This window comes from Rhipicephalus microplus, unplaced genomic scaffold (assembly GCF_043290135.1).
Source record: "Rhipicephalus microplus isolate Deutch F79 unplaced genomic scaffold, USDA_Rmic scaffold_20, whole genome shotgun sequence".
NCBI classification, from domain to species: Eukaryota; Metazoa; Arthropoda; class Arachnida; order Ixodida; family Ixodidae; genus Rhipicephalus; species Rhipicephalus microplus.
This window is the reverse complement of record NW_027464593.1, coordinates 8524862-8549631: the sequence shown is the minus strand read 5'-3', so window position 1 is coordinate 8549631 and position 24770 is coordinate 8524862. Positions and strand designations below refer to the sequence as shown.

The following is a 24770-nucleotide window of genomic DNA, read 5'->3' as shown; positions in this document are numbered from 1 at the left end:
AGCACACTACCTTGATGCTATTTTCATATCGGAGTGAGAGAAACTTTTATAGTTAGCCATTCATAAAGCCTATTCTGTGGTTGCACTTTCATATACTTCGATTGGATATAACTATCCACTGATCACGATCTGTGAAATCAGCTGTCTATGCACTTTTGGACGATCTGGAAGGGGTGCGTACTTTGTAAATGAAAGCGTATTAGGGGTGTTCGTAATGATGCATAAAACTGCAAACAAATGAAGCTTTTCCGTGTTCATTCTTTGAAAACTCAAGTTGGATGCGTTAGTATGGCAAGCAGTCAGGATAAAACCACCTTAGTAATTTTAAATGACAGCGGAAATGAGCAAAGCCTCACAATTATCGAGCAAACTTTAGCTGAACTCGTCCCTTCGGCAATAAAAAAAATCTTTTACCTTGGCGTTAGAATGTCTGTAAAATGTGTTGCCAGACACTGACACATGTTTTGTGCGAATCAGAGACCACTTGTCCTGGAAATCATTTCGTGACGACGGTGAAACAGCCGGAACCCTCCATGCGTGCTCCCACTGAAGCAGACGACAAACGGGAGCAGACGACAGCTAAGTCGTGAGGCGCAGCTTGTGATTGGCTGACAATTGGTACTCTCAACATCAGGCCACTTTATGACGTTGCAAAACGCTTTTTTCATCAGGAATTCCTGTCCTGTTTGTCATATCTTTACCCTCTCACATAAAATCATATTTTGTCTTGGTCGGAAAATCGCGCAAGTGCTTTTTCCAAGTTATTTTAGCGCCTACCCCTGCTGCGCAGTTTCTAAGAACAACATGGCGACCTAAACAAGTGCGGGGGGCCATTCCCGCGGGCGCCAGTCGCTGTACTGTGGATTCTGTTGCCCTTCCGGATTGTGCAGGCCGTGCGAAAACCGACGGCCGTGTCTTTTGGTGAACGGTGAAACGTGAAATGTGTGCCTCGACGTGTTTGTGGTCAGGAAGAAGGCGTCAGCGCTTCGTCGTAGCCGACTTCTTTACGGGGCCTTCCAAGATGCTTCAAAGTGTGTTTGAATACGGCTGACAGCTCGTTCGCATTGCCTTCCGGAGTAATTTGTTCATTCATCTGGCATCGAATCCTTTGGTCACGTAACTTGAGTTATCCTGAAGAGTTGCTGTAACTCATAAGCGAGGCTGTTTATTGCATTCCGGTTTCAGCAATGCGCTTTTATTGTCGCTGTATTGTGAACTCCGTTGCTTATCGCTGTGTTGGAAATTCCGTTGTGCCTTCGGGGCGTCCAAGTTGTGTGAAAACCGACGGCAGTGTCTCTTGGTGAGCGGTGGAGCGTAAAACGCTTGCTTTGGCGTGTTTGTGGAGAGGAAATAGGTGCCAGTGCATCGTCGTAGCCGACTTCTTTACGGAGCTTTCAAGGTGTGTTTGAAAACCGCTGGGCGCACGTACGCATCGCCTTCCGGAGTACTTTGTTCAGGTGCAGTGTGATATTTGGCATCGGAATCGCTTGGGCAAGTTCCTTGACTAATCATGAAAAATGGCTGTAACTCCTAAGATACGCTGTTTATTTGATTCCGGCTTCAGCGTTGCGCTCCTATTATTATTTTTTTTACTCGTACTCGAAGAAAGCGTTTTTTTTTCGATAGAGCAGCGAAGCTCAGTGGAACGCTGGTTCTGTACTAACACATCCAAGGACTGTGCGGATGCTGTGTGACGGCAGGTCAATAGCTCAACGGTGTTTACGGCTGCGTGTCTTCAGACTAGCGATTGCAGATTCATATTGCTACAAAGTTACCGAGATGCTTTATGCGAACTACAAGGATTCGACGTAGCTTTTTGTGTCAACTCTTTGCTTCCTGGTTGCTATGGTAATCCCAGCATCGCGGTGAGCGGAACCGGATGTCACAAACCTATGCGTTCTGCTATAAATATGGGTCCATCGGCAGCTATTACCCTTGACCTAAGCTATCCGAACTATGGAGTACGTCCTGGCAGCCAACGCTGGTCAGCGGCAACCTTCCCTCCGGAAAGAGCGCACCTTCCACCGGCGCCTAGCCTTGGACGATGTTCCAGACCAGCACCTGCGTTACTACAGGTTCCCGAGGGAACATATTCGGGCCCTTTGTACGACACTAGAGCCTCGACTGCAGCGGCCTACGGCGCGGTCTCGCACCTTACCGGTGGACGTGCAAGTGCTGCTCGCTTTGCGCTTTTACGCAAGCGGCAGTTTTCAGTCTATGGTAGGGGACACGGTTGGCGTGAGCCAATCGAGTGCGTCGCGCATTGTGGCACAAGTAACTGACGCCCTGTGCTCGCTGGCTGCGGAGCACATACGCTTCCCGACGACAATGAGGGCTGCTAATGCTATGGCCATCGGTGAGTTGAACTTTGTCAAATAATGTTGTTGCATGACGTGTAGTGTCATAACGACTACAGTGTTTTGTTAGTGTGGCAGATTTAATGTTAACCAGTGCAATTATCTTGAAAGCTTCTACTAGGCTACCACGCATCTTGGTACCAGTAATAATTTGCAGAATATTCTGCTACACGAGGGAGAAGTTTCTACAGCTTACATTGTTGAGCAATTTTTTGTTGTTTGCCGTAAGCTTGGTTTTCTCAGTTTAATTGGAACCTTTCTGTTCACCAAGAAGTGTCACAGTCTTGGGGAAAGTAATTTATGCAGTTAAAGTTCCTGGACTCACGAAGCTGTTTTTACAAATTATTTTGATTTCAGGTCACTAATTGCATGCAACGTTATTTCGGTGGCAGCACCAATATGTCACCAGAATGCATGGTTATGCAGCAAAATTTTTATGTCTTTATCACACACTCCCTTGCTCGCCATTTCGAGAACCTAATCAATTGTGAGATGTCTCAGCTCACTTCTTTACGAAACATACCGACATGCAGAGCTTGTGGGGTATTTCACAGTGTTTCAAGGTGCTCAAATGTATAGGTGGCCTTGACGAAATGATGTCATTACCTTACTGGCTAATATGTTTTAGCAGCACTTTCAATTGCTGTTCATTCATGTTCTTTTTAGCCTTTTCGCAGATAGCTGGGTTCCCCAAGGTCCTAGGATGCATTGATGGCACTCATGTGCAAATCAAGCCTCCTAAGGGCCAGGAACACTTGTGCAGGAACCGAAAAGGCCTGTACACAATCAATGTACAAGCGATCTGCGATGCTGAGGGTGTCATTACCCAGCTGACATCGAAATGGCCCGGCAGCACCCACGACAGCTTCACCTGGGCCTACTGCGACCTTCGAAGGTGCTTTCAGAGACGGGAATCGCCCGACGGCTGGTTACTAGGTAATTTCTTTCGAAAGATATACTTGCGAAAAACCAGGAAAGCATTTCCTGTGCTTGCCTCCTGGACTTCTTTTAAAATGTTTTAATAGTAGCCGTTTGCAGTGTTCTCACACAAGGGCGTTAATTGTACTCTCGTTATCAAGTATACAAGACAAGGACAAATGTTTATGCAGTGATTGCTCCAATTTAATTTAATATGAACAGGAATGGCAAACTTTAGTATTTGAAACTTTACGGTTCCTGTTGTCCTTCGCTGTGCTTGCAAGCCTGTCTCTCTTTCTTTCTCTCTCTCTCTCTCTCTCTATATATATATATATATATATATTAAAATAGAGGTGTTGTACGTCGAGAAAGGTTCAGACGCAGCTTGGCAAAATGAGCTTTAACAGGCAGGTCTGGCTAATGGCGAACGGCGTGCGCGAGCTACTACTGCAGCCACCGATCATCATCGTCTTCTTCGTTGCCAGCAGAGCGTCCGTTACTCAGATTCATTAATTCATTACAATTACTCCCCGTGAAACAAGGAGCCATCCTGGCGACCTATGGACAAGTAAACACGGGAGGGTCGTAGCAGGGCTTAAGTCTCGAGACGTGGACAATTTCCTGGCCACGACGACGTTGGTCAGAAGATGGTTCCAGTGGCTCAATGAGGTAATTCACCGGTGACGTTTTTTGTAGCACACGATATGGGCCGTGATACTTGGGGACCAACTTGGTAGAAAGGTCAGGTGTAGCAGAGGGAACATGCAGCCAAACGAGTGAATCTGGATCGTAGGAAGTGGTGTTATTTGATGCGTCATGGTGGTGCTTTTGGCGTCCTTGGTCTTGGGTTGTGAATGCTCTTGCCAGTTGGCGGCATTCCTCAGCGTATGTAGCTGCTTGAGACAAAGTCGTGGACTCTGAGGAGTCAGGTTTGTACGAAAGAATGGTGTCCATAGTGCAAGAAGGTTCGCGTCCGTAAAGGAGGAAAAAAGGAGAGAACCCTGTAGTGCTTTGAATGGCGGTATTATAAGCGAACGTGATAAACGGGAGCACTCGGTCCCAATTGGAGTGGTCTGACGAGATATACATAGACAGCATGTCACCAAGGGTGCGGTTGAAGCGCTCTGTCATTCCATTGGTCTGAGGATGATAGGCGCTTGTAGTGCGGTGAACGACGTGGCACTCACGCAGCAATGCTGTGATGACGTCTGACAAGAATACGCGACCACGATCGCTCAGTACCTCCCGAGGTGCTCCATGACGTAATACGATGTTGTGAAGAACGAAAGTCGCAACGTCTTTTGCTGTAGACGAGGGAAGGGATGAAGTTTCGGCATACCGCGTGAGATGGTCGACGGCAACTATGATCCAGCGGTTACCGTCAGCAGTGTTGGGAAGGGGACCATAGATATCGATGCCGACGCGGTCGAATGGTCGAGATGGGCATGGTAAGGGTAGCAAGGTACCGCTGGCGTGACAAGGGGAAGTTTTTCGTCTCTGGCACGTCGAGCAGGCCCGAACGTATTGTCGTATAAAACGGTACATGCCACGCCAGTAATATCGGAGACGTATGCGAGAATAAGTCTTCAGGAAACCTGCGTGGCCACATTGGGGGTCGTCATGAAACGTGGAACAAATTTCGGATCGCAGATGACGTGGAATCACGAGTAGCCACTGACGTCCACCGGGTGCGTAGTTGCGTCGGTACAGCACGTCGTCGCGAGTGGCGAAGTGCTCCACTTGCCGACGCAACGTGCGAGAAGGGGGGGAAGCCGTCCGCCCAGCCAGGATGTCTAGAATCGAGGCAACCCAAGGGTCCTTGCGTTGCTCAGATGGCATGTCGGCGATGGTGACGGCAGTGGCATCACAGGTTATACTTTCGCAGCAATCCGGGTCAGGGGGTAGAGGCGAACGGGTTAGGGCGTCTGCGTCCGAATGTTTCCGGCCGGAGCGATAGACCACGCGAATATTATATTCTTGGAGGCGTAATGCCCATCGGGCGAGGCGACCACTTGGATCCTTCAATGACGACAACTAGCAGAGGGCGTGGTGGTCAGTCACGACGTCAAAAGGGCGCCCGTACACGTAAGGTCGAAATTTTTCTATCGCCCAAATATAGGCGAGGCATTCCTTTTCGGTGACAGAATAGTTGCTTTCGGCTTTGCTAAGAGTTCGGCTTGCGTAGGCAACCACGTACTCTTGGAAGCCGTCTTTCTTCTGTGCAAGAATAGCGCCTAGCCCGACACCACTAGCGTCGGTGTGGATCTCTGTGGGTGCCGATGGGTCGTAGTGTCGCAGAATAGGCGGCGACGTGAGGAGGCGGCGCAGTTCATTGAAAGAGTCGTCACAGGTGGCAGACCAGGCTGAAAGGTCTTTGGAGCCGGCGAGGAGCTTGGTCAAAGGAGCGATGATCGTCACGAAATTGCGGACGAAGCGCCGGAAGTAAGAGCAAAGGCCTATGAAGCTTCGGAGCTCTTTCATGGTGGTCGGTTTGGGAAACGCTGAAACGGCTGTAAGTTTGGCAGGGTCAGGAAGAATGCCGTCTTTTGAAACCACGTGGCCAAGGATCGTAAGCTTTCGAGCGGCGAAATTGCACTTCTTCAGATTCAGTTGCAGCCCCCGGCAGAAATACACGCAAGGACTTTCTCGAGGCGGGTTAAATGGGTTTCAAAATCAGTTGAAAAGACGACAATATCATCTAAATAACAAAGGCAAACGTTCCATTTGAGGCCTCGAAGGATAGAGTCCATCATCCGCTCGAAAGTAGCTGGCGCGTTGCAGAGGCCGAAGGGCATCACTGTGAATTCGTAAAGCCCGTCGGGTGTGATGAAAGCAGTTTTTTCACGATCGGCCTCTGCCATGGGTACCTGCCAGTATCCAGAGCGGAGATCTAAAGAAGAGAAAAATTCGGCTCCCTGTAGGCAGTCCAAGGCATCGTCAATGCGTGGCAGCGGATAGACATCCTTGCGCGTGATTCGGTTGAGACGCCGGTAGTCCACGCAAAACCTGATGAATCCGTCCTTCTTCTTCACCAACACAACTGGAGAGGCCCAGGGACTGCTTGACGGTTCGATTATGCCACGTGTCAGCATGTCGTCAACCTGTTCATTGATGGCACGGCGTTCGGTAGTTGACACACGATATGGACGCTGCCGTAATGGCGTCTCTTGACCGGTATCTATACGGTGTACAACAGATGACGCTCGACCTAAGGAAGGCTGATTGTGGTCAAACGAGGCTCGAAAACGCTGTAGGAGCTTGATCAGCTGTTTCTGCTGCCCAGGCGTGAGGTTACAATCGATGGACTTGCGGAATACATCCATAGGTTCATTAGCGTCAGTTGCGGGTGTAATGGCACAAGTCGGTAGAAATGGCTTGTCTGGATAGATCGGTTCTTCGAAAATACAATTTAAGGTCTCGAGGCTTCCCAGACACTCACCGCGTAGCAGGATGTACGGGCAAGCAGAAACGTTGCACGCATAAAGCACCGCCGAACCATTGGAAAAGTTGATGACGGCAAACGGGAGGACGATGGTCCGGTGTTGCACACTAGCTATAGTTGGTTGGAACAGGAGCGTCGAGTTAGTGGCAGCAGGGGAAAACACAGGCACTAGGACGGCGGACAACGGCGCGATGCGGACGTCAGCTGCGGCAAACACTTTCGAGGGACTGTGGTGGTCGATATCAAGGCACGGATTCGTCAACGTGAGTTCAGCACGAGCGCAGTCGACGAGAGCCTGATGGGTAGAAAGGAAATCCCATCCTAGTATCACGTCGTAAGATGAACGTGGGAGAACAACAAAGTTGACGGCGTACCAAACATCTTGAATAAGAACGCGTGCTGTGCACTGAGCTGTCGGCGCTATGAAATGGGAGGTGGCTGTACGCAGAGCAAGATTCGTAAGCGGCGTTGTAACTTTTCTCAAATCGCGACACAGTTTTTCACTAATTACAGAAACGACGGCGCCTGTGTCGACAAGTGCACGTACAGCAACACCTTCTACTAGCACATCGATTTCGTTGGACGGACAAAGAGGAGGTCTTAGAAAGTTCGACGACGACGCAGTTCTTGCCTCCGGAACTGCGGCTGTCAGTTTTCCTCTCGAGCGGGGCTCGTGCTCAGAAGCATCGGGGAGACAGATCGGCGACGGGGTGGTAATGACCGGCGAGAATCGACGGGGCGTCGTGGGGACAATGAGTCGGTGATAGGAGAAGATGGTCGCCGGGGATTCTGGGCAGCCTGGTAATTTGCAGAATTCTCATGTTCTGGAGGCTGGGAGTTGCGACGGCGACAGTAGCGTGCTATATGTCCCACGAAACCGCATGCGAAACAGATGGGTCGATTATCCAAGGTGCGCCATGGGTTAACGACAGAAGGTGCAGGGGGCGAAACGGGATGGGGTGCCGTGTATGTAGGCAGCGTCGTAGGGTAGGAGGACCCGGTGCCCCGGTATGCGCCAGAGACAGGTGGGGCTGGGGGTCTAGCAACGACGGCAGCGTAGGTCAGCGGCGTAGGGACAGGTGGCGATGGAGGCAGTGCTTGCGCGACCTGTGTCTCAATGACCTGGCGTAGACGTGGGTCTAACGAGGTCACTGGCGCGGATGCTTCGGCCACAAGAGAAAGCTGACGCGCAACTTCCTCACGAATGAATTGTTTGATTTGGGGGAGTAAGACGGTCTGATCAGCAGCGACGTCGTGTACGAGGGCGGAAACTTCAGCCGTATCTTCTGCGGCCCTGCGCGTCGAGACACGCTGCTTACGCAACTCGTCGTACTCCTGACAGAGGTGGACAACATCGGTGACGGTCTGTGGATTCCGAGCGACGAGCATCTGGAAGGTGTCGTCGTCAACTCCTTTGATGATGTGCTTGATTTTGTCGCGTTCGGTTAGAGATTCATCGACGCGCTTGCAAAGGGACAAGACATCTTCAATGTAACTCGTAAAGGTCTCGTCCCTGCGCTGGACTCGACTACGGAGACGCTGTTCCGCGCGAAGCCGGCGCACGGCGGGACGGCCGAAGACCGCGGAGATGGTGGTCTTGAAGGCGGACCAGTTGGTAATTTCGCCTTGGTGGTTCTTGAACCAGAGGCTGGCCACATCAGCTAAGTAAAAGCGTACGTTTGTGAGCTGGTCGCAGGCGTTCCACTTGTTGGAAGCGCTTAAGATTTCGTACTCGACGAGCCAGTCCTCGACGTCTTGTTCATCGTTGCCGCGAAAAATTGGTGGGTCACGTTGCCGAGGCGCGCCAGTACAGTAGACTGTCGTTGGTGAGGCAGCTTGAGAAGGGCCAGGAGCAGTCATGGTGAACGGTGAGGGTAGCGTCCGATTGCGAAGTTCCAGGTTGATGGGAACCCCGGCTCCTCCACCACTTAAAATAGAGGTGTTGTACGTCGAGAAAGGTTCAGACGCAGCTTGGCAAAATGAGCTTTAACAGGCAGGTCTGGCTAATGGCGAACGGCGTGCGCGAGCTACTACTGCAGCCACCGATCATCATCGTCTTCTTCGTTGCCAGCAGAGCGTCCGTTACTCAGATTCATTAATTCATTACAATATATATATATATATATATATATATATATATATATATATATATATATATATGTGTGTGTGTGTGTGTACACTTATATATAGTTTACAAGTACGATATGTATACAAATAGAAAAGTAGATACGCTTTCATATAACAACTGTATATTCAGCCGGCATTTAGACGCGTTGAAACGTTGGCTCAATAAACAGCTATGTGAAAGCACATCTACTTTCATACTTGTAATCTTGTGGCAATCGAAGTTATTCTTCTGCATGTGCATATATATATATATATATATATATATATATATGTGTGTGTGTGTGTGTGTGTGTGGGTGTGTTTGTTTGTGGGGGTGCACACATACATATGTACACTTTGCTGTTTGCCACTGGTTTGAAGTCAGTTGCAATTCAAACCTGATGCCACTAAAATGAAGTAATAGTGCAATTTGCCTGTGTTCCATAATTCTGCGAACTATTTCCTTTGGCATTTTCGCACCGTACATGTTTTGAGGCTATATGTGATACCTTTATGTTTTTGTTCATTTCGGCCCTGTGACATGAGTACACCCTTGCTCCTCTGTTAAGGTGACTCTGGGTATGCTTTAGAGCCATGGCTGCTCACCCCTGTAAGGTCTCCGGTTGGCCCTGCCGAGGAGCAGTACAACTCGGCCCACACTCGGACGAGGCAAGTCATTGAGAGGACCTTCGGGGTTCTAAAGGGACGCTTCAGGTGCCTGCACCAGTCCGGGGGTGCTCTACAGTACAATCCGCTGATGTGCACCAAAATAGTGGTGGCATGCACCATGCTGCACAACATGTGTGTCCGACATGGCATTGACTTCAGCTTTACTGATGGTAAGTGATTGCTGTGGCTGTAGTAGCTTCATTAACATGTTTTGCAGAACAGCTGTTTGGGTAGAAGAAATATTGAGACAACAGCTGCTCTAGCAATTGCCAACTGCCGTGCTGTTCGAGAAAGTGACCTTGCTCAAGCTTCAAAGGTGTGCAGAAGTAGATATTTCATTCCTTATAATGAAAAGTCCACTGTCAGCGTGGCCAGCTCCTACTTCACAGCTTGGTTCTTTCAGAAAACATCGAGCTTGCTCTAACTACCGGACATGGTTTGCCAGTTCCTCTGTGTAAATGTTTTAAAGTTTCTACATACCTCTACTCTAAAAACAAATGCTGCGAGTAATACTACCTTTAGATAATAGTGAAGGTTTGGAGAAAAATGGTTGTACTGCACATGCATAGTAAATTCAAACGAGAGTGTGGCTGCTAAAACGCGTAGCACAGGAACAGCGGTTCCATGTATCATTGCTTTTTTATACAAGTTTCTTTAGCCTTGTCAGTACGTCAGTGCTGCTTCAAGGGGAAGGGAACTTCACACATTTTTCCTGTCCTGGTAGTCGCACTGCATTGCGAGCCACATAGTGGAAGACCGTGTACAGTGTGATGTTGATGCATCCTAAATGAGTGCTGGATGGTAGATTTATCCTGAGCGATGCACTATGGTATATCGCATGTTGATATATCTGCCTTGAGATCTTAAACCTTAAATATTATTATGATTAAATTATTATTATTTTATATCAGATTTATAAAAAGGCAAAATTACCAGATGTGACAGTTCCGTATTTTCCCTGAAACATGTTCCTATGAGCAGATTATTTTTTATATACTGTTTCCTGTATAAAGCATTATGATTTTTCACCAAACTCAGGCCCACCACTGTGAGCTCCACAATATTTTAGCTTTGCTAAAAGTATGCAGTTTGAAAGCTTTTGTAGGGGGAAATCTTTGTAATGTTTTTTAGGCTAAGCAAAATGGTGTCGGTGTGCTTAATCCATGCTGACAATTACTGCCATAACTTAGTCTGTGAAGGTTGCAGTAGTAAATGCATCATTAAAGTATGCGCAGAAAACATGCTCGTTTTTTTCGGCACAAAGCTTCTGGAGCACCTTAAAAGCGTGATATTAAGACACTAGTGAGAAGACAATGTGCAAGGTTTTGCTTCACAACAAACATGTGTTGCAGTTATGTATAAAATCTGTTAACAAGAATTGTGTTGAGCCTACCAACAAACTTGTCTTTGTCGAAGTTCTGTTCTATCCTTGAGGAAGAGGAGTGAACTTGTGAAATATTAGGTGTGACAGAAACCTCATTTACAGATTTTTTTCATTGAAAGCTTCTATCGTCTCCTTCCTGCCATTTTTTTACAAGTTCCGGTAATGAAACAGATGCTTGAAAGTGTTCAGCCATTCATACCTGTACAAACTTTGTAGCTAGCAGTCTTTTGCAAACAGTTGTGTGGTCTTTCGCAAAGCACTCCTTATACCGATCTGGTCTGTGAGCAATACGCAAGTAAAATTTTGTACACAAATTATAAGGTTCCCATGAGTGCACTAGTTTGGGTAACAAGACAAAAACTTTCACTTGGCTGTGTGTATTTTATGTGTGTTTTTGTGTGTTTGTGTGTGTTTTTGTGTGTTTGTATGTGTTATGTGTGTTATGTGTGTTTTATGTGTGTTTTGTGTTTTTGTGGTATTTTATGTGTGTTTTATGTGTGTTTATGTGTGTTGGCTGTGTGTTTTTTTCACTTGGCTGTGTGTATTTTTCACTTGGCTGTGTGTAACCAGTGGTCAGGTCTGAAACACTGGTTGGCTGCAAGCTGAACATTCATGCAGCATTCTCGTTGAGCAAATGTTATTTCGTGTATCATTACTTGCGATTATAATGCTTATAGATCCTTGCTGCCTTGCTTTGCAAATGACAAAAAACAATTCGTGCTGTGGTGTCTAAAATGATTTCGTTCTTTAAGTATGGGGCGAGCAAGACATGGAACATTTATTTTCTGCACTGCTATCATTTTTCAAAACATTCATACTTGGAGCAGTAAATTGTCACTGGAAACTCAGGTGTAAGTGTGGACACCGTAATAGTATAGGTTTTATGTAAAAAGGCATGTCTACAATAGAGCAACTCGACTCTTATTTCGATCGGCTGATTGTGCACACTGCAACGACACAAACAGTCTGCCTATGGTCTCACGGAGGCTCCGTTCAGGCCTTGTTATGCCCACAGCCTTTAGTTGGCCAATTCTCAATTGGAGTCACACTGGGGGGCACACGCAGTGACACCCACTAATTTTGCACAAAAAATTTGCGACTGCTTCTCATTTCCAGCCATCCTCCGTGCATTGCCATTGTCCCTTTTGGGGTGAGGGGCCAGGGGGTGGGGACAGACAAAGACAAAGCGAACGAATGACTTTTGTGGAGTGCACAGGATGACCATTAAAGGAGCCCTCCAACACTATTCCACCCCTTATGTTTTATACATGTGTTGTGTACACTGAAGTACACACTAATGCAGCAAGTTATTTGACTTAGAAAATTCAAAATACAAAAACCAGAGTGTGGACCCTCAACTCGATTTTCACAGGGTCACTTGACCGCATTTCACTTGCCCGTGTCTTCGGAAGGCTACCCCAACTAAATAAGCTGGAAGCGACTACTCAGGGGAACTTCGCACCCCACTGTTGCTTTTTTCTTTTTCAAAGTAATGTTGACCTTGTTGCTACCATAATTGATGTCTTGCCTGACTTATGGTTTGCCAGAGCGTGAGTGAGAGCTACTGCTTCGAACCGAGGCATTTACTGTTGTTTTTTACGATATCGCAAGTGACTTTCTCCTATTCTAAGAAAGGCACTTGTGGAACCAGGACAGTGAAGTACTGTAGAGCCTTCGCGTGCTGTTCGATTAGCCACCCAACAAACATTGGTGCACTGCACCTCTTCTACAGTGCATGTGCAGAAGCAGATAGCTCGTATACTCAAAAAAGCAAGAAGAGGGAAGAAAGAAAAAGAGGCGCTTCGTATGGACATCTGACCCGCACAAGCTTAAAATCCAGTGCCGAAATGGCAGCCAGCATCTCTGTCATGCTTTGTAGTTACCGTGATCTTTTTTATTGTGTTTGCGTCTGTTCAGGGTTTGATGAAGAAGCACAGAGAAGAAAAATGATACAGATTAGTAACCTCAGTTTGTTGCTACATCATGATCGCTTCTAGCATTAAATTTATACAATCATATGGCGGCAACCTTCTAGTGTCATTTCCACCCGCAAAGTTCAGGCGAGCGCTGCTACGTGGCAGTAAGGTCGGCAGCGATGTGTAGTTTGTTGCATAAATAAAGTACTAAATCAACTAATATTGGCACTTAGACCTATGCAAAAATTATTTCCACCTATCGGTCTCTGCAAACCACAAATAAAAATAGCTTGTTCAATAGTGTTGGAGAACACCTTTAAGTAGTGTGTGAGGCCTTCTACCTCTGCCTAAGATCTCTATCTTAGTTGTTAGATTGAACAACACAGGCAAGTTTTTGCTCGACAATTGATCTTCTAACAATCTGTGGGCAACACGTCTGCTAATACGCTTTGCTGGTGTTTTCGGTCTGCCATCATGTTACACGACGACAACGGTTTGTCTTTCGAAGCGTCGTTGTTTTCGGCTTAGTGTGACCAGATTGTCAGGTGCCATTGTCGGTGGGTAGCTCAGCCGATCGTCTGCGGTGGGGTCGTGTCAGCGTTGGGTCGCTGTAGTGCAAACACGCCCTAAGCAGACCAGTGAGTGCAAGCACATGTGTAAATATAACCATAAATACAGACAACAACGAACATCATGGTCTGCCTCAGCTTGTGCATAGAGATGCCCTAGTGTGGGCAGTTGCACTGTAAAATATTTAACATCTCTAACTTCTTTTTACATTTCCTTGAATCATTCTCACAAGGACTGAGCCAAGCGGTAGTTCGGAAACTTTTTGAGGACATTGTTGTGGAAAGCTTCACCTCCTACTTCACTAAAGTGAGCTTTTATCATAGCACATGTATTGTTAGGTCGATGCAAGATATGCACGTGCCAATTTAGCTATAAAGTTGCACTTTTTATTTGCTTAGTTTTGTGCACAAGGGAAATGATTGGAAGCATCGCATATCATTGACCCTGCCACACTACTCAGGACAACACTATAGTTCTGTGCAAAAAAGCTGTGGGTATAATGAATTCTCCTTTTTGTGCACTCAGAATTTCTCTAGCTGTCAGTATCTTTGAATTGGCACTCAAATGCCATGGTGTGCTCAAGTGTATATGAAAAAGCTTTCTCAGCTACTAGTGGCAATTAGGTGATCTAGCATTGAGTAACTTCAGAGCATCTGTGCAGCTGCTGTGAGAAATGAGGCTCTGATGATAGCTGGTGCATTATCACCTATATTTGGCAAACTTTCCCATTGTTCATGAGGCAGCATTTTATTACTTCGCATGTGTGGTCTATCTACTTTCTCTCGCCATAAATGCTACCAAAAGCATGCCTCTGAACTAATGTTTTAGCTGAGCTGCATAAATGACTAATTGGAATTAAAAAAATTTCTTTTGTACTGGCAACTTGCTTTTAGCACCGAATCATTGTACACTCTCAATGAGATTGCTGTTTTGCCGCGTGAAGAGTTATCACCTCACTTTCATAGATTTCTTTTGTCATTTTTAGATTTGTTGAATGTGTTTCTCTATGGAAATAAGTTCCTTTTTTCATGCTCCTTCTTGAGACAGGCAGGCAGGCAGAGAGAGAGAGAGAGAGAGAGAGGTAGATAGATAGATAGATAGATAGATAGATGGATAGACAGATGAATAGACAGATGGATAGACAGATGGATAGACAGATAGACAGATAGACAGATGGATAGACAGATAGACAAATGGATAGACAGATGGACAGATGGATAGACAGATGGACAGATTAATAGACAGACAGACAGATGGATAGATGGATAGACAGATGGATAGATGGATAGACAGACAGACAGATGGATAGATGGATAGATAGACAGACAGATGGATAGATGGATAGATAGATGGATAGATGGATAGATAGATGGATAGATAGATGGATAGATGAATAGATAGATGGATAGATGAATAGATAGATGGATAGATAGATGGATAGATAGATAGATAGATAGATAGATAGATAGATAGATAATGTGTGTGTTTATGTTTTCTTTTTAGATGACCCTTTCTTGGACGAGGGAGGGGATGACCCTGAACTACCATGTCTGCAAGAAGACACAGCAGCTGGAATTGTGCGACGCCAGGTTATTCAGGCCATCCATTCATTGGCTGAGCAGATGGTATGGCAGCTAAAGTTTTCTTCAATGTACAATATGTATACAAAAAACTTTATCTCGTCATGTTGTCTTCATTTTCCAAGTAGCAGTTAATGCCGTAACGTAGGCTAAAAAAGGTAACGTGGTCACAATAGTTTGATATGCCGAAATATGAACTATTGCATTGGCAGGCACTTGTTTCGCACTTGCTGATGCTGACTTCTGTCTCGTCAACTTGTCCATGCTGTTTACAGTTTGTAAGGAAAAGAAACCGTGATAGACATTCCTTGCTGATTCTTTCCTTCTGCACTGCATTGCTGAATTAAAGGGATAAGCTGTGTTAAACCTCGTCATTCGATTAGTCGCTTATGTAAAGCAGACGTACAATTAGTACCTCCACAATATGAGGCTGTCGCATCCAAAAGGGCTTGAGAGTAATATATTAAGATACTGTTCTTCAATTTGATGTTAGACGAGCTACCAGGTGTAGCTACATTCGGCACAAAAAATTTTGTGGCCTAATTGCCTCCTTCTTGGCTACTATTCGCCCCTAGATTAGTTTAAGAGTGGTGATGAAGACACTGGTATTTCATTAAATGGTTCCAAAACATGGCATTTGAAGTGTGCAGTGAGCTCTAAATGTTCAAGTTTGATCTTTCATTAGAGTAATTACCTTAATCCAGAAGAATGGTGCAGTGGCCTAATAAAATGTAAAGGTCAGTGTCAGATTGTAGCAAAATTATGAAGACTACAGGTTCATAATTCTACCTAAGCACTCCTGTCTTTTTTTCTCTCTCTCTCAAACACACACACGCACGCACACGGGTGCACACACACGCACACACACACACACACACACACAGGGGTAAATGCTTTGAATGCCTTTTTGGCACTTGTTGAGAACTGTTTGTTGCATTAGGGCTGATCTCGCATATTACACTTTGCTTAATGTGAATTTAAAGGATAATTTCAAGCTAACATAATTTCGAAACAATCTGCATTCACTGCTCTTGACAATCATCGAGATTAGATATCAAATATTCAACACTTCGGGTGACAACTGAAAGACTAGTGTTCATAAGGCAAAGACTAGATAACACCAGCACTCACTAACAGTTGTAGGTGTGCACTTCTGGTGCTGCCTTTGCCTTCGGCCTACTGGTTGTTAGTGCTCGCCTTAAAAATTTGTACCAACTTTTACCCTCCAATCAATCCTTCTAGCATATTTCATGAACTGCTTGTATCATTTCTTAGTCCTTGGTATAGACAGCAGCTGTAGGTTCATAATTATTAAAAAAATTTTTTGCGAAAGGGGCCTCATTTTATGTTTCACTGCAGTAAATGAAAGTTTGAGCACTAATTGTTATGATAGCAACCTTTAGTCTCTTGAAGGAAAGTAAGAAAGTCATGCAAGACGAGCGAAGAGAAATATACAGCTTGGAACTACGTTGTTATGCATTGCATAACGCGATTGCCAAACTCAAAAATTCGGGCTTCAGTTTCGGTAGTGACAATTTCGATTTGGCTATGCAGCACAAATTTACATTTTGGTGAAAGACTGCTGTCTTTAGTGATTTAAATGTAAAAAATAGAAGTGGTTTCCATAGTTTTAGGTGGCAAGTCTGGGCTAGATTTACTGCCCTAGTCTGCAATAGTGTTTTTTCAAATTTTTTAGTTAGTTTGTCTGTTCTACATAGCATGTTTGCTGCTTATGCCACACATCTATAACATAAATTGATTTGGACTTGGACAATACTTTGCAAAAATAAAGAATATGTTAAGACATTATTTTCTAAATTTGTTCATGTGGTCATAGAGAACAGTCGTTAGTTCAAACTACACTGTGAAAACCTGACAAATAAAGGTAGTTTGTTGCTTGTATTACAGTTAATTAAAACATTTTATTGCAAGATAAGAATTTGCTGTTCCTGTGTACTCTTAATTTTCAGGAATCAAGTTTATTATCTTGGTGAGAAATTGAAGGATGGTGCTTGCATCTGCTCAGATTATGCCTGTTTACCAACGAGACCGTGCTCATAAATGCTTCAGACTTGTATTCGTTAAAAGAGTTCCTTAGTGTATTACAGTGCAGAGGTGTAATAGAGAAACACAGGGATGGATGGTACGTTCACATTACAATTTCACATGACAACACAAAATATCTGCCGATGCAGAGCTGGTTTCGGTAATAATACCTCATTTTTGGTCAGCTTATGAAAGACAGCCAAAACATTCACTTTAAAAAATTTTATTGTTTTCACTGTTATTTGGCACTACTCTGTTTCCTTCAAAACGAATTCTGTGCTTGTGCAGTTTAACCTGCAAAATTCTTTTCAAAGACCTTGCAGTGCGTTCTAAAGCTCTTGCAGTGCGCTTTTGAGCTCTGAGAATTTTTTTTTTGATTTTCGAGTATGCGCTCGAAGAGTTCTTGTTCTTCTGCAAATAGAAGAGAAAAAGTTGTTATCACATAATTGTATCACTTGTGCACTTTCATACATGCAACTGCCCTAATTACTACTTGTACTTTTTACACGTTCCAGTAATGGCACTACATCCAGCACTTCATCGCCATGTGCTTTCTGGGTCCAGCAAAATTGACAGATAAATATGCGGGATTTTACGTACCAAAACAACAATGTGATCACCTGAGACACCCTAATGGAGGATCATCTCATATTTTTCAACGTTCACGACATCGCACATTACACAGACCTTTACCATTTCTCCTCCATTGAAATGAGACAGCCACGGCTGGAATCGCACCCGCGACCTTGGGATAAGCAGCCACCTACTCTAGCCACTGATTTTCCAAGGGGGGCAAAGTTTACAGATTAACACGACTATTAGAGATCAGGCCGGGTTGTTCAGTGTACTACTCAGATTGATATGTGCATTGAAATAGCTGGAGGACTTATATTTGTATGCTCACTACTGGTGTATATGCACTTCAAGCTTTGTGCAGTACGCCCTGCTGTAGATCCTTTCTTTTTGAATAAGGAATTGTGTATCGTTAATTGCATTTTGAAAGCAATATTCTCGAGTAGCCTTGCATTAACGCTTCAGAGTAGTTGTCATTGTCAGCAGTCAAAACTTTAACGCTCGGTGCTACGACCCAGTAAATGCTAAGCCAGCAGAGTGTCATTATTTCGTTTTTTACTTGGTTGCCAAGGAAAACATAAGCACAGCAATAATGATCTTGTGTAAACTATGGACTGGGTACAAGAGTGAAATAAGAATTTCTCTCCACCTTGTGTGCACATTTCTATGCTTTATCTCCTATGTAATGTTATGCCACTGCCTGCCAGTCTTCTCTTACAATGGACCTCAATGTACAAACTATGTATTTTCATGTACTGTTCACCCCACTGAACCTCGTTACTATGTAAATAGCTTCTCACTTGTGTAGCTGCGTGGTTGCTGTCACCGCCGTGGAGTGCTGCTGCTGCGTTGCTGTGGCTCACCTACATTTTAAAATGACATAACATGACTTGTACCTAATGTTGCACAATGTTCATATGCCATTTGGCAGTCACTAAATGCATGGTTGATGTCTTTAGGAGTACCAAATATGGTTCAAATGGCATCTGTCTAGTGAAATCTACCTTGTGAAACGTGAACATTCCTTATTTCTTTTTAACACAATGATCATGCATAACAAACGGTGTTGTGCCCTAACAATGATGCATGACAGTCTTTGTGGCCCTTCACCTAATGGATTTTCCAAGAAAGTGTTTGCGGATGTATTATTGCAGAGGGTATGGTTTTTTCCTCTCAAGGTAATGCAATTTATTGCTTGGAAGCATTACACATATATGTTTAGGGTTATCTGCACTTTTCTATATCAACAGGTCATCAAAGTACTACGCCTGAACTTGTGAAAAACTGATTTTTTACGTTATTGCAGCACAAATAAAGAATAAAGCGAACAGTACGGTTGTCGGTGTTCTTCGTTCACTGGACCTCCATCTGAAGCTGCCCCACTTTAGAGTTTGCCAGGCCAACGTGCACAAGCTTAGAATGCGTGCTGCATTCATTCCAAGTATCCCAGAGTATTTGCAAATACCGCTGATGCACTTCTGTGTCTTTTCATTAGGTGAACTGCTGCTTTAACCTTCTTTCAGTTGCTCTAAAATTTACAAATTTGTCTAATTTTTTCTCAGATTTGCATTCCTGATAGATATGTGGTGTTTAATGTCCCAAAACAACGGTATGATTATGAGAAACACCGTAGTGGTGGGCTCCGGAAATTTCGACCTTCTGAGGTTCTTTAACGTGCACCCAATCTTCACACTCGGGCCTACAGCATTTTCACTTCTATCGAAAATGTAGCTGCCGCAGCCGGGATTCGATCATGAGACTTGCAGGTCAGCAGATGAGTACCTTAGCCACTAGACCACCGCAGCAATGCCAGATTTGCATTCCTGCCACATGTTAAATTTCTTCAGTATCTTTCTCGGTGCCCAAAAGTTACTTTAACTGTATGCATAAATTATGTGCATGATGACTGGATGATTCCTTTTACTCTTTGAAGTTCCTAACAAAAGTGTGCAAACTGTAAAATCAAAAGATTTGTGCTAGATTATCTGCTCATACAATAGACAGACAGTCCACTGTTAAAGGGAACGCTTGCGTGCTCCATGTGTCTGGGTTTCACATTCTTGTATGAGCATCGGGTTTAGATTTGCATGGTATTATCAGTGATTGCGATTTTTAACTACTTTTGACAGCCTAATGCTATGTATGAGCATTGTTTTTTGCTTTTAAAAGGCCGGAAATATGAACTGGGATCTTTTTTGCGTTCTTTTACAAACAGACCGTAGTGTACATCGCTTTCGCAGAATAGTGAGGTATGGGCACTTCATGCAGATGGCTTGATTGCAACAAGCATGTACACGTCTCAAGGATAGAAAAACTAATTCTCCAAACTATTGCTCAAGACTGCATGCACCTGTACATATGTTTTCTACTACTCTTTAATATTGTATGTGTAAACAGATACGGGTAGGGTCACATATGTTGTAAATTTTAATAAGCAACTTTTCTAGGAAGTTTTGGTTGCTGTACTTTGTGTGTTTTAAAAAGGAAATAAAAATACATGGTTCTGTGTGCTTACCTGTTGCACTGTCCCCGTCTTCCTGGCTTGACCTGTCCAGATGCAGAAAAAAACTTGATATACACAGTACCACATTTTGAATTATTTGAGGCTTACCCGGCACTAGACGGAACATTTCTGATGGCATCGCAGGTGCCTGCAGTATAAAATGCAATGGAGTCAACAATCAGTGAAGAACGAGTTGTTTAAATCTCATATATTTATTTTCTGTAGGCTGCTGCTTGTGGGGGGGGGGACGTCATTTGTAGTCTTAGTTTTCAGCAATGACAAACAATGTAACGTAAGATCAATACATAGGTAATCTTGCAGGACGAATGTTCGGAAAAGTGTATTTTCCTTTGTGCGGACAGCTGCAATGAGGGTGGATGAAAACAATCTTCATGAAAGTTGTGCACCTCTCTTTGCTACATATGCGGTATTTTTAATATGTAAAAATATTTACCTAGGTTAAGTATATTCATTGGCCATTTTGATTACTTTAGTTAGTATTACTTTTATTGTGCACCATTATTTTTGTAAAGCTATTTTTCTTGATGCAACATTACTGCTTGAAAGACTGAAAGGGACAATGATGTGCATAAATTCACCAGACCATCAGCAATTCCTACTTTACATAAACCTTAGCTGCAACACTGCAACCTGCACCTGTGTGCCAGCCGCAAGATAAGCTGCTGCCCTGACAAGTCAATGTGAAAGGTGGCCTGCAGTGGCGTTGTATGATACTTCATTGGTGCAACTCTTCACTTAGTCTTTCCCTTTATTTAAACCAAAAGTAAAGCATGCTGAACAGTGCAACTCGTCGAGAAGCATCAAACATTCATATATGCACACATCATCAATCGTAAGTGGTCTACCTTTTACTGTTGAACTTGATGAAAAAATGGTTCAGTGCATACAGGCATTTTTTCGATCTTGCAGAGTAATTGTGTATGAATTTTCGCAATGTTTTATAGATATTGCATAAAGTGTGGACCCTCACTCCTTACCCGATTAAAGTTATTCAACCATGCTAAATAAATAATAATGTCGCTGTGGTTGACAAACATGCAGGACATCTCTTTATTGTTAAGGTTTATCATTGCTTTTGCTATAGTTGTGTCTCACTTGGTTAGTACTATAATTTCTGTGCATTTATTTATGCCTTCTATCACGTGAATGACTAAGTAAAAGATCAAAGAGAAGTATGCTTGCAATACACTGCCGCTTTATTGTGTGTTTTTTGCTCCCAATATTCAGTTATTAGATGCAAACACACAATTACCTACAGTGCTGATACAAATATTTTCACTAGCAAAACCAGCAAAGGTTGGCAAATGGGCCACTAACCTTCTTCGAGTTCTTCATATGCCATGTTGCTGGGTCTGCAAAATTGGGACATCATTTTTATAATACTTGGTATTTCAAACAGTCTTGTAACAGTTATTCTCACCCTGGTATTGACAGCTCTGCAATGAAGGGATTGTCTCGCTGTTCATCTAACAAGAGAACATAAGTACATCATTGGATTAGGGTCAACTCATGCACAAGCACATTATGCAAAATTAGTTTTTATGCGAGAGCAAACACAAGCGTTGCACACAAAGGCTTCATAACTGTATAGTTTCGCTAAACAAGGTCTGTTTCCCCTGTACTCGTCATCAGTTTGTGTCAAGGGTGTCTTCACCTAGTGTACTGCATTACAATGCTTTCAGTCCACGCATTTGCACCCCACGCAGTTGCACCCCTTTCAGTTGCACCCCACGCAGTCGACTTGCTTCACCTTGCCAGAGGTATATGTGCTCTGTTGTTTTTTCAAAACACAAAAATAAAAGTTTAAGTGCTTCTGAACGTGTAAAATATGCAAGATAGCTTCTTCCAAGGGTCAAGCTATATGGAAGTGTGAGAATAATGTCCATCAGCCTTTCATACCAACAAGAACAAAATGAAATTTTATGTTCTTTCTGGCTACTTCTGTGAATAAGGAATTTTATTGCTTGGTTGCTGACTCAAGAGTCGCGGCTTTGATACAGTCCTCGACGGTCGTATAAAGGTGGAAGCTTATTGATATCTCTGTAATGTGTGGCGTCCACTAACACTAAAATATCGCGGGTGATAGAAATTTACCTGTTTTTCTGCTGCAGCGTAACTCATAATGATGCGGTGGTTTGCGGTTGTGTTTAAAGATCATCATAAACACAATGTTCATGATTGATATCCGTTTTTACCCTTGTTGCGTTCTTGCCAGTGATCGTCTGCATTGCTATAAAATCGTTCTCTCGTCGCTTTTTTTACCATGTTTTTGTTGGAGTGCACATTTAGTACTCTTCATATTGCATATAGGTTCCGTGGCGTCTGAAGGGGGAGAGGAAGGCTTCAAAATGGTCATATGCCCCCCTCATGTTGCGCCAGTACTTATAGCACACCCTAGCAGCATCACTGCTATGTCACCTCCCTCCCCGCTCCACTGCGATGCAACTAGTGTTTCCATCCTGCAAGGCAAAATCCGTGCGGCGCCCATGATTGGCTTTCTTTTACGAATACACCCGCTGTTGCACCTAGTTTCAGTGTTCTTTTCACTATGTTTTGTATGCAATTAATCTACTACTCCTTTGCGTGTGTAATTTCTTTGCAAAATTTTCTTGTATAATAGCTATTTGGATTCTTGCTGCAACTGCCTAAAAGTTCGGGCACATTAGAACTTTCTTGACTTATATTTAAACATTTTTCAACACGAGCTGCTGCGAGAAGGTTAGGAGTATAAAAGAACCATTATTATTTCAATTTTTAGCTATAACGACATACGTTCATCTCCGCATTACTGAGACCGCCGTGCAAGCGCGCTGTCTAGCTGTATATACAGGCACACCTGTTGGCATTCATACCTGCACTCGGGGCACCTACATCCATGCCGCCAGAGATTCCGGAAATCGCTTCCGGGTCCAACGCGCTCGCCACGCGAGTCTCAAATTCGTTCAGAGGTGGCACGTCTTCTGGACCGCCACCAGTTTTCGCCTGGCTGCGGTGAACTGCAGCAGCTGTTATAGAGCAGATAATGAATGGTGTACCTGTATCTGCAGCTGTTTTCTGTGGCATACTTGTAAGATTATAAACTGGGGGACGCAACTCGCCCGGATACGCGCCAAGAACTACTGCACGCTTTAGTAAACAAAGATTTACAAATATATTGCGTTAAGTCTCACCATCACCAATGCCTTGAAGTATAGCGAAAGCGTGACACGCGATGTCATTTCTCTTCCACTTAGCATACCGAGCTGAGGTAGGTAGCTCATAAGCATTGATGTCACATTTTTTTTAAGTGCCTGGCTCCTGGAGCCGTGTTGTGGCGCGCAACAAAAGAACACGCGGCCACCTAAAAGTATTTAGGTGCATGGTAAAAATCCTCAGGCGATAAAAGTTCATCCCATTATCGTTACTATGGCATTACATGTAATCTTGTTTAGGCGTTAAACTCTTCAAACGGTTATACCGCTCAAGTACATGCTTGCGGTTGTCGTTGACTAAGAACCAGCGACCAGGCACTCGTTTACACGACGTGATATCTGGTGAGCTGCCGCTGTTGATATGCAGTGACTTTATCGATGTTGCCAGAATTTATATCGGTCATTGCGGACTGGTTATTTGCGTGTTTACGTGCGCTTACGCTAATACAAGCTTATATACTTACAACCCTAAAAGAGTGCATATGTTACAGCACGTGTGCGAACAATTACGTAAAGGAGCCTTACCTCGTGCCTTGATGGCGCTCTTGACGTCGCACCATTTCTTTCGAACCTCGGCGGGCGTTCGAACGATCCCCAAGACAGCAAATAATGTTGCCGTGATGTTGTCCCAGGCCCTGTGTTTGGCTTGGGACCCTCGGGGACCCTCTCCTCGACTTTCTATTGCCCGCCGGTTCGCCTCGTAGCCATCGACGAGAATTGCTAGCTCCTCTTTTGTAAAATTGCCCCGCCGCGGTGGTCTAGTGGCTAAGGTACTCGGCTGCTGACCCGCAGGGCGCGGGTTCGAATTCCGGCTGCGGCGGCTGCATTTCCGATGGAGGCGGAAATGTTGTAGGCCCGTGTGCTCAGATTTGGGTGCACGTTAAAGAACCCCAGGTGGTCTAAATTTCCGGAGCCCTCCACTACGGCGTCTCTCATAATCATATAGTGGTTTTGGGACGTTAAACCCCACATATCAATCAATCAATCTCTTTTGTAAATTTCGGCTGTCGCGCTCGCTTTGGCTGGTTCGCCGACATCTTCACGTTGACCAGGAACTGGGCCCTTATCACAACTGGGCCTCATGCGTGAGCGCACTTGCGATAATCGCTGACCAAGTCATCGTCGATTTACCTCCTTTCTCTTTAAAGACGCTTATCACTCGACACCCGGCGAAACTCGATCACAGAATCCAGTCGTTAAGGAAAGAAAACGCAAGAGGAACTATTTATTGCAGGTAGTACGCTGAAGAAAACATTTTCTTGGGTTCTCGTTCCTGCTTGGCGATGAGAGCAGGCTTTGGAAACTGTCACCTACTAGGACATTAAAACGAGCATTGCAATAATTGACATACGGTATATAACAGATTAAAATAGTTTTCTAACTGGGGGGCGGGTGAAGAAAACGGCTCTTAGGCGCCTGTTCCGGTGTTGAGCGTCGTTCTTTGTGGGCCATCATTTTAGGCGCCTGTATCACATTCTGCTAGCCACGAGACGT

General features: G+C 44.5%; 2 protein-coding genes across 3 annotated transcripts; one reads left to right on the top strand and one right to left on the bottom strand.

Annotated features, from left to right (window-relative positions):
* Positions 1-709: 709 nt before the first annotated feature.
* Positions 710-20075, top strand: LOC119181556 (putative nuclease HARBI1). Of its 2 annotated transcripts, XM_075883716.1 has the most exons (5): positions 712-2356; positions 3024-3293; positions 9393-9662; positions 14866-14987; positions 17504-20075. In XM_075883716.1, exons 1-5 carry the CDS (start codon positions 1957-1959, stop codon positions 17504-17506), a joined length of 1065 nt encoding a protein of 354 aa, XP_075739831.1. In that variant the 5' UTR covers positions 712-1956; the 3' UTR covers positions 17507-20075. The 2 variants fall into 2 exon arrangements, with proteins under 2 accessions (XP_075739832.1, XP_075739831.1); XM_075883717.1 differs by lacking the exon at positions 14866-14987 and having other exon boundaries at positions 710-2356.
* LOC119181555 (uncharacterized) lies at positions 18311-23923 on the bottom strand. The gene is made up of 6 exons (XM_075883718.1): positions 22938-23923; positions 21506-21551; positions 21403-21437; positions 20173-20212; positions 20077-20108; positions 18311-18424 (listed from the first exon to the last, which is right to left on the bottom strand). Exons 1-6 carry the CDS (start codon positions 23146-23148, stop codon positions 18384-18386), a joined length of 405 nt encoding a protein of 134 aa, XP_075739833.1. The 5' UTR covers positions 23149-23923; the 3' UTR covers positions 18311-18383.
* Between the last annotated feature and the right edge of the window lie 847 nt (positions 23924-24770).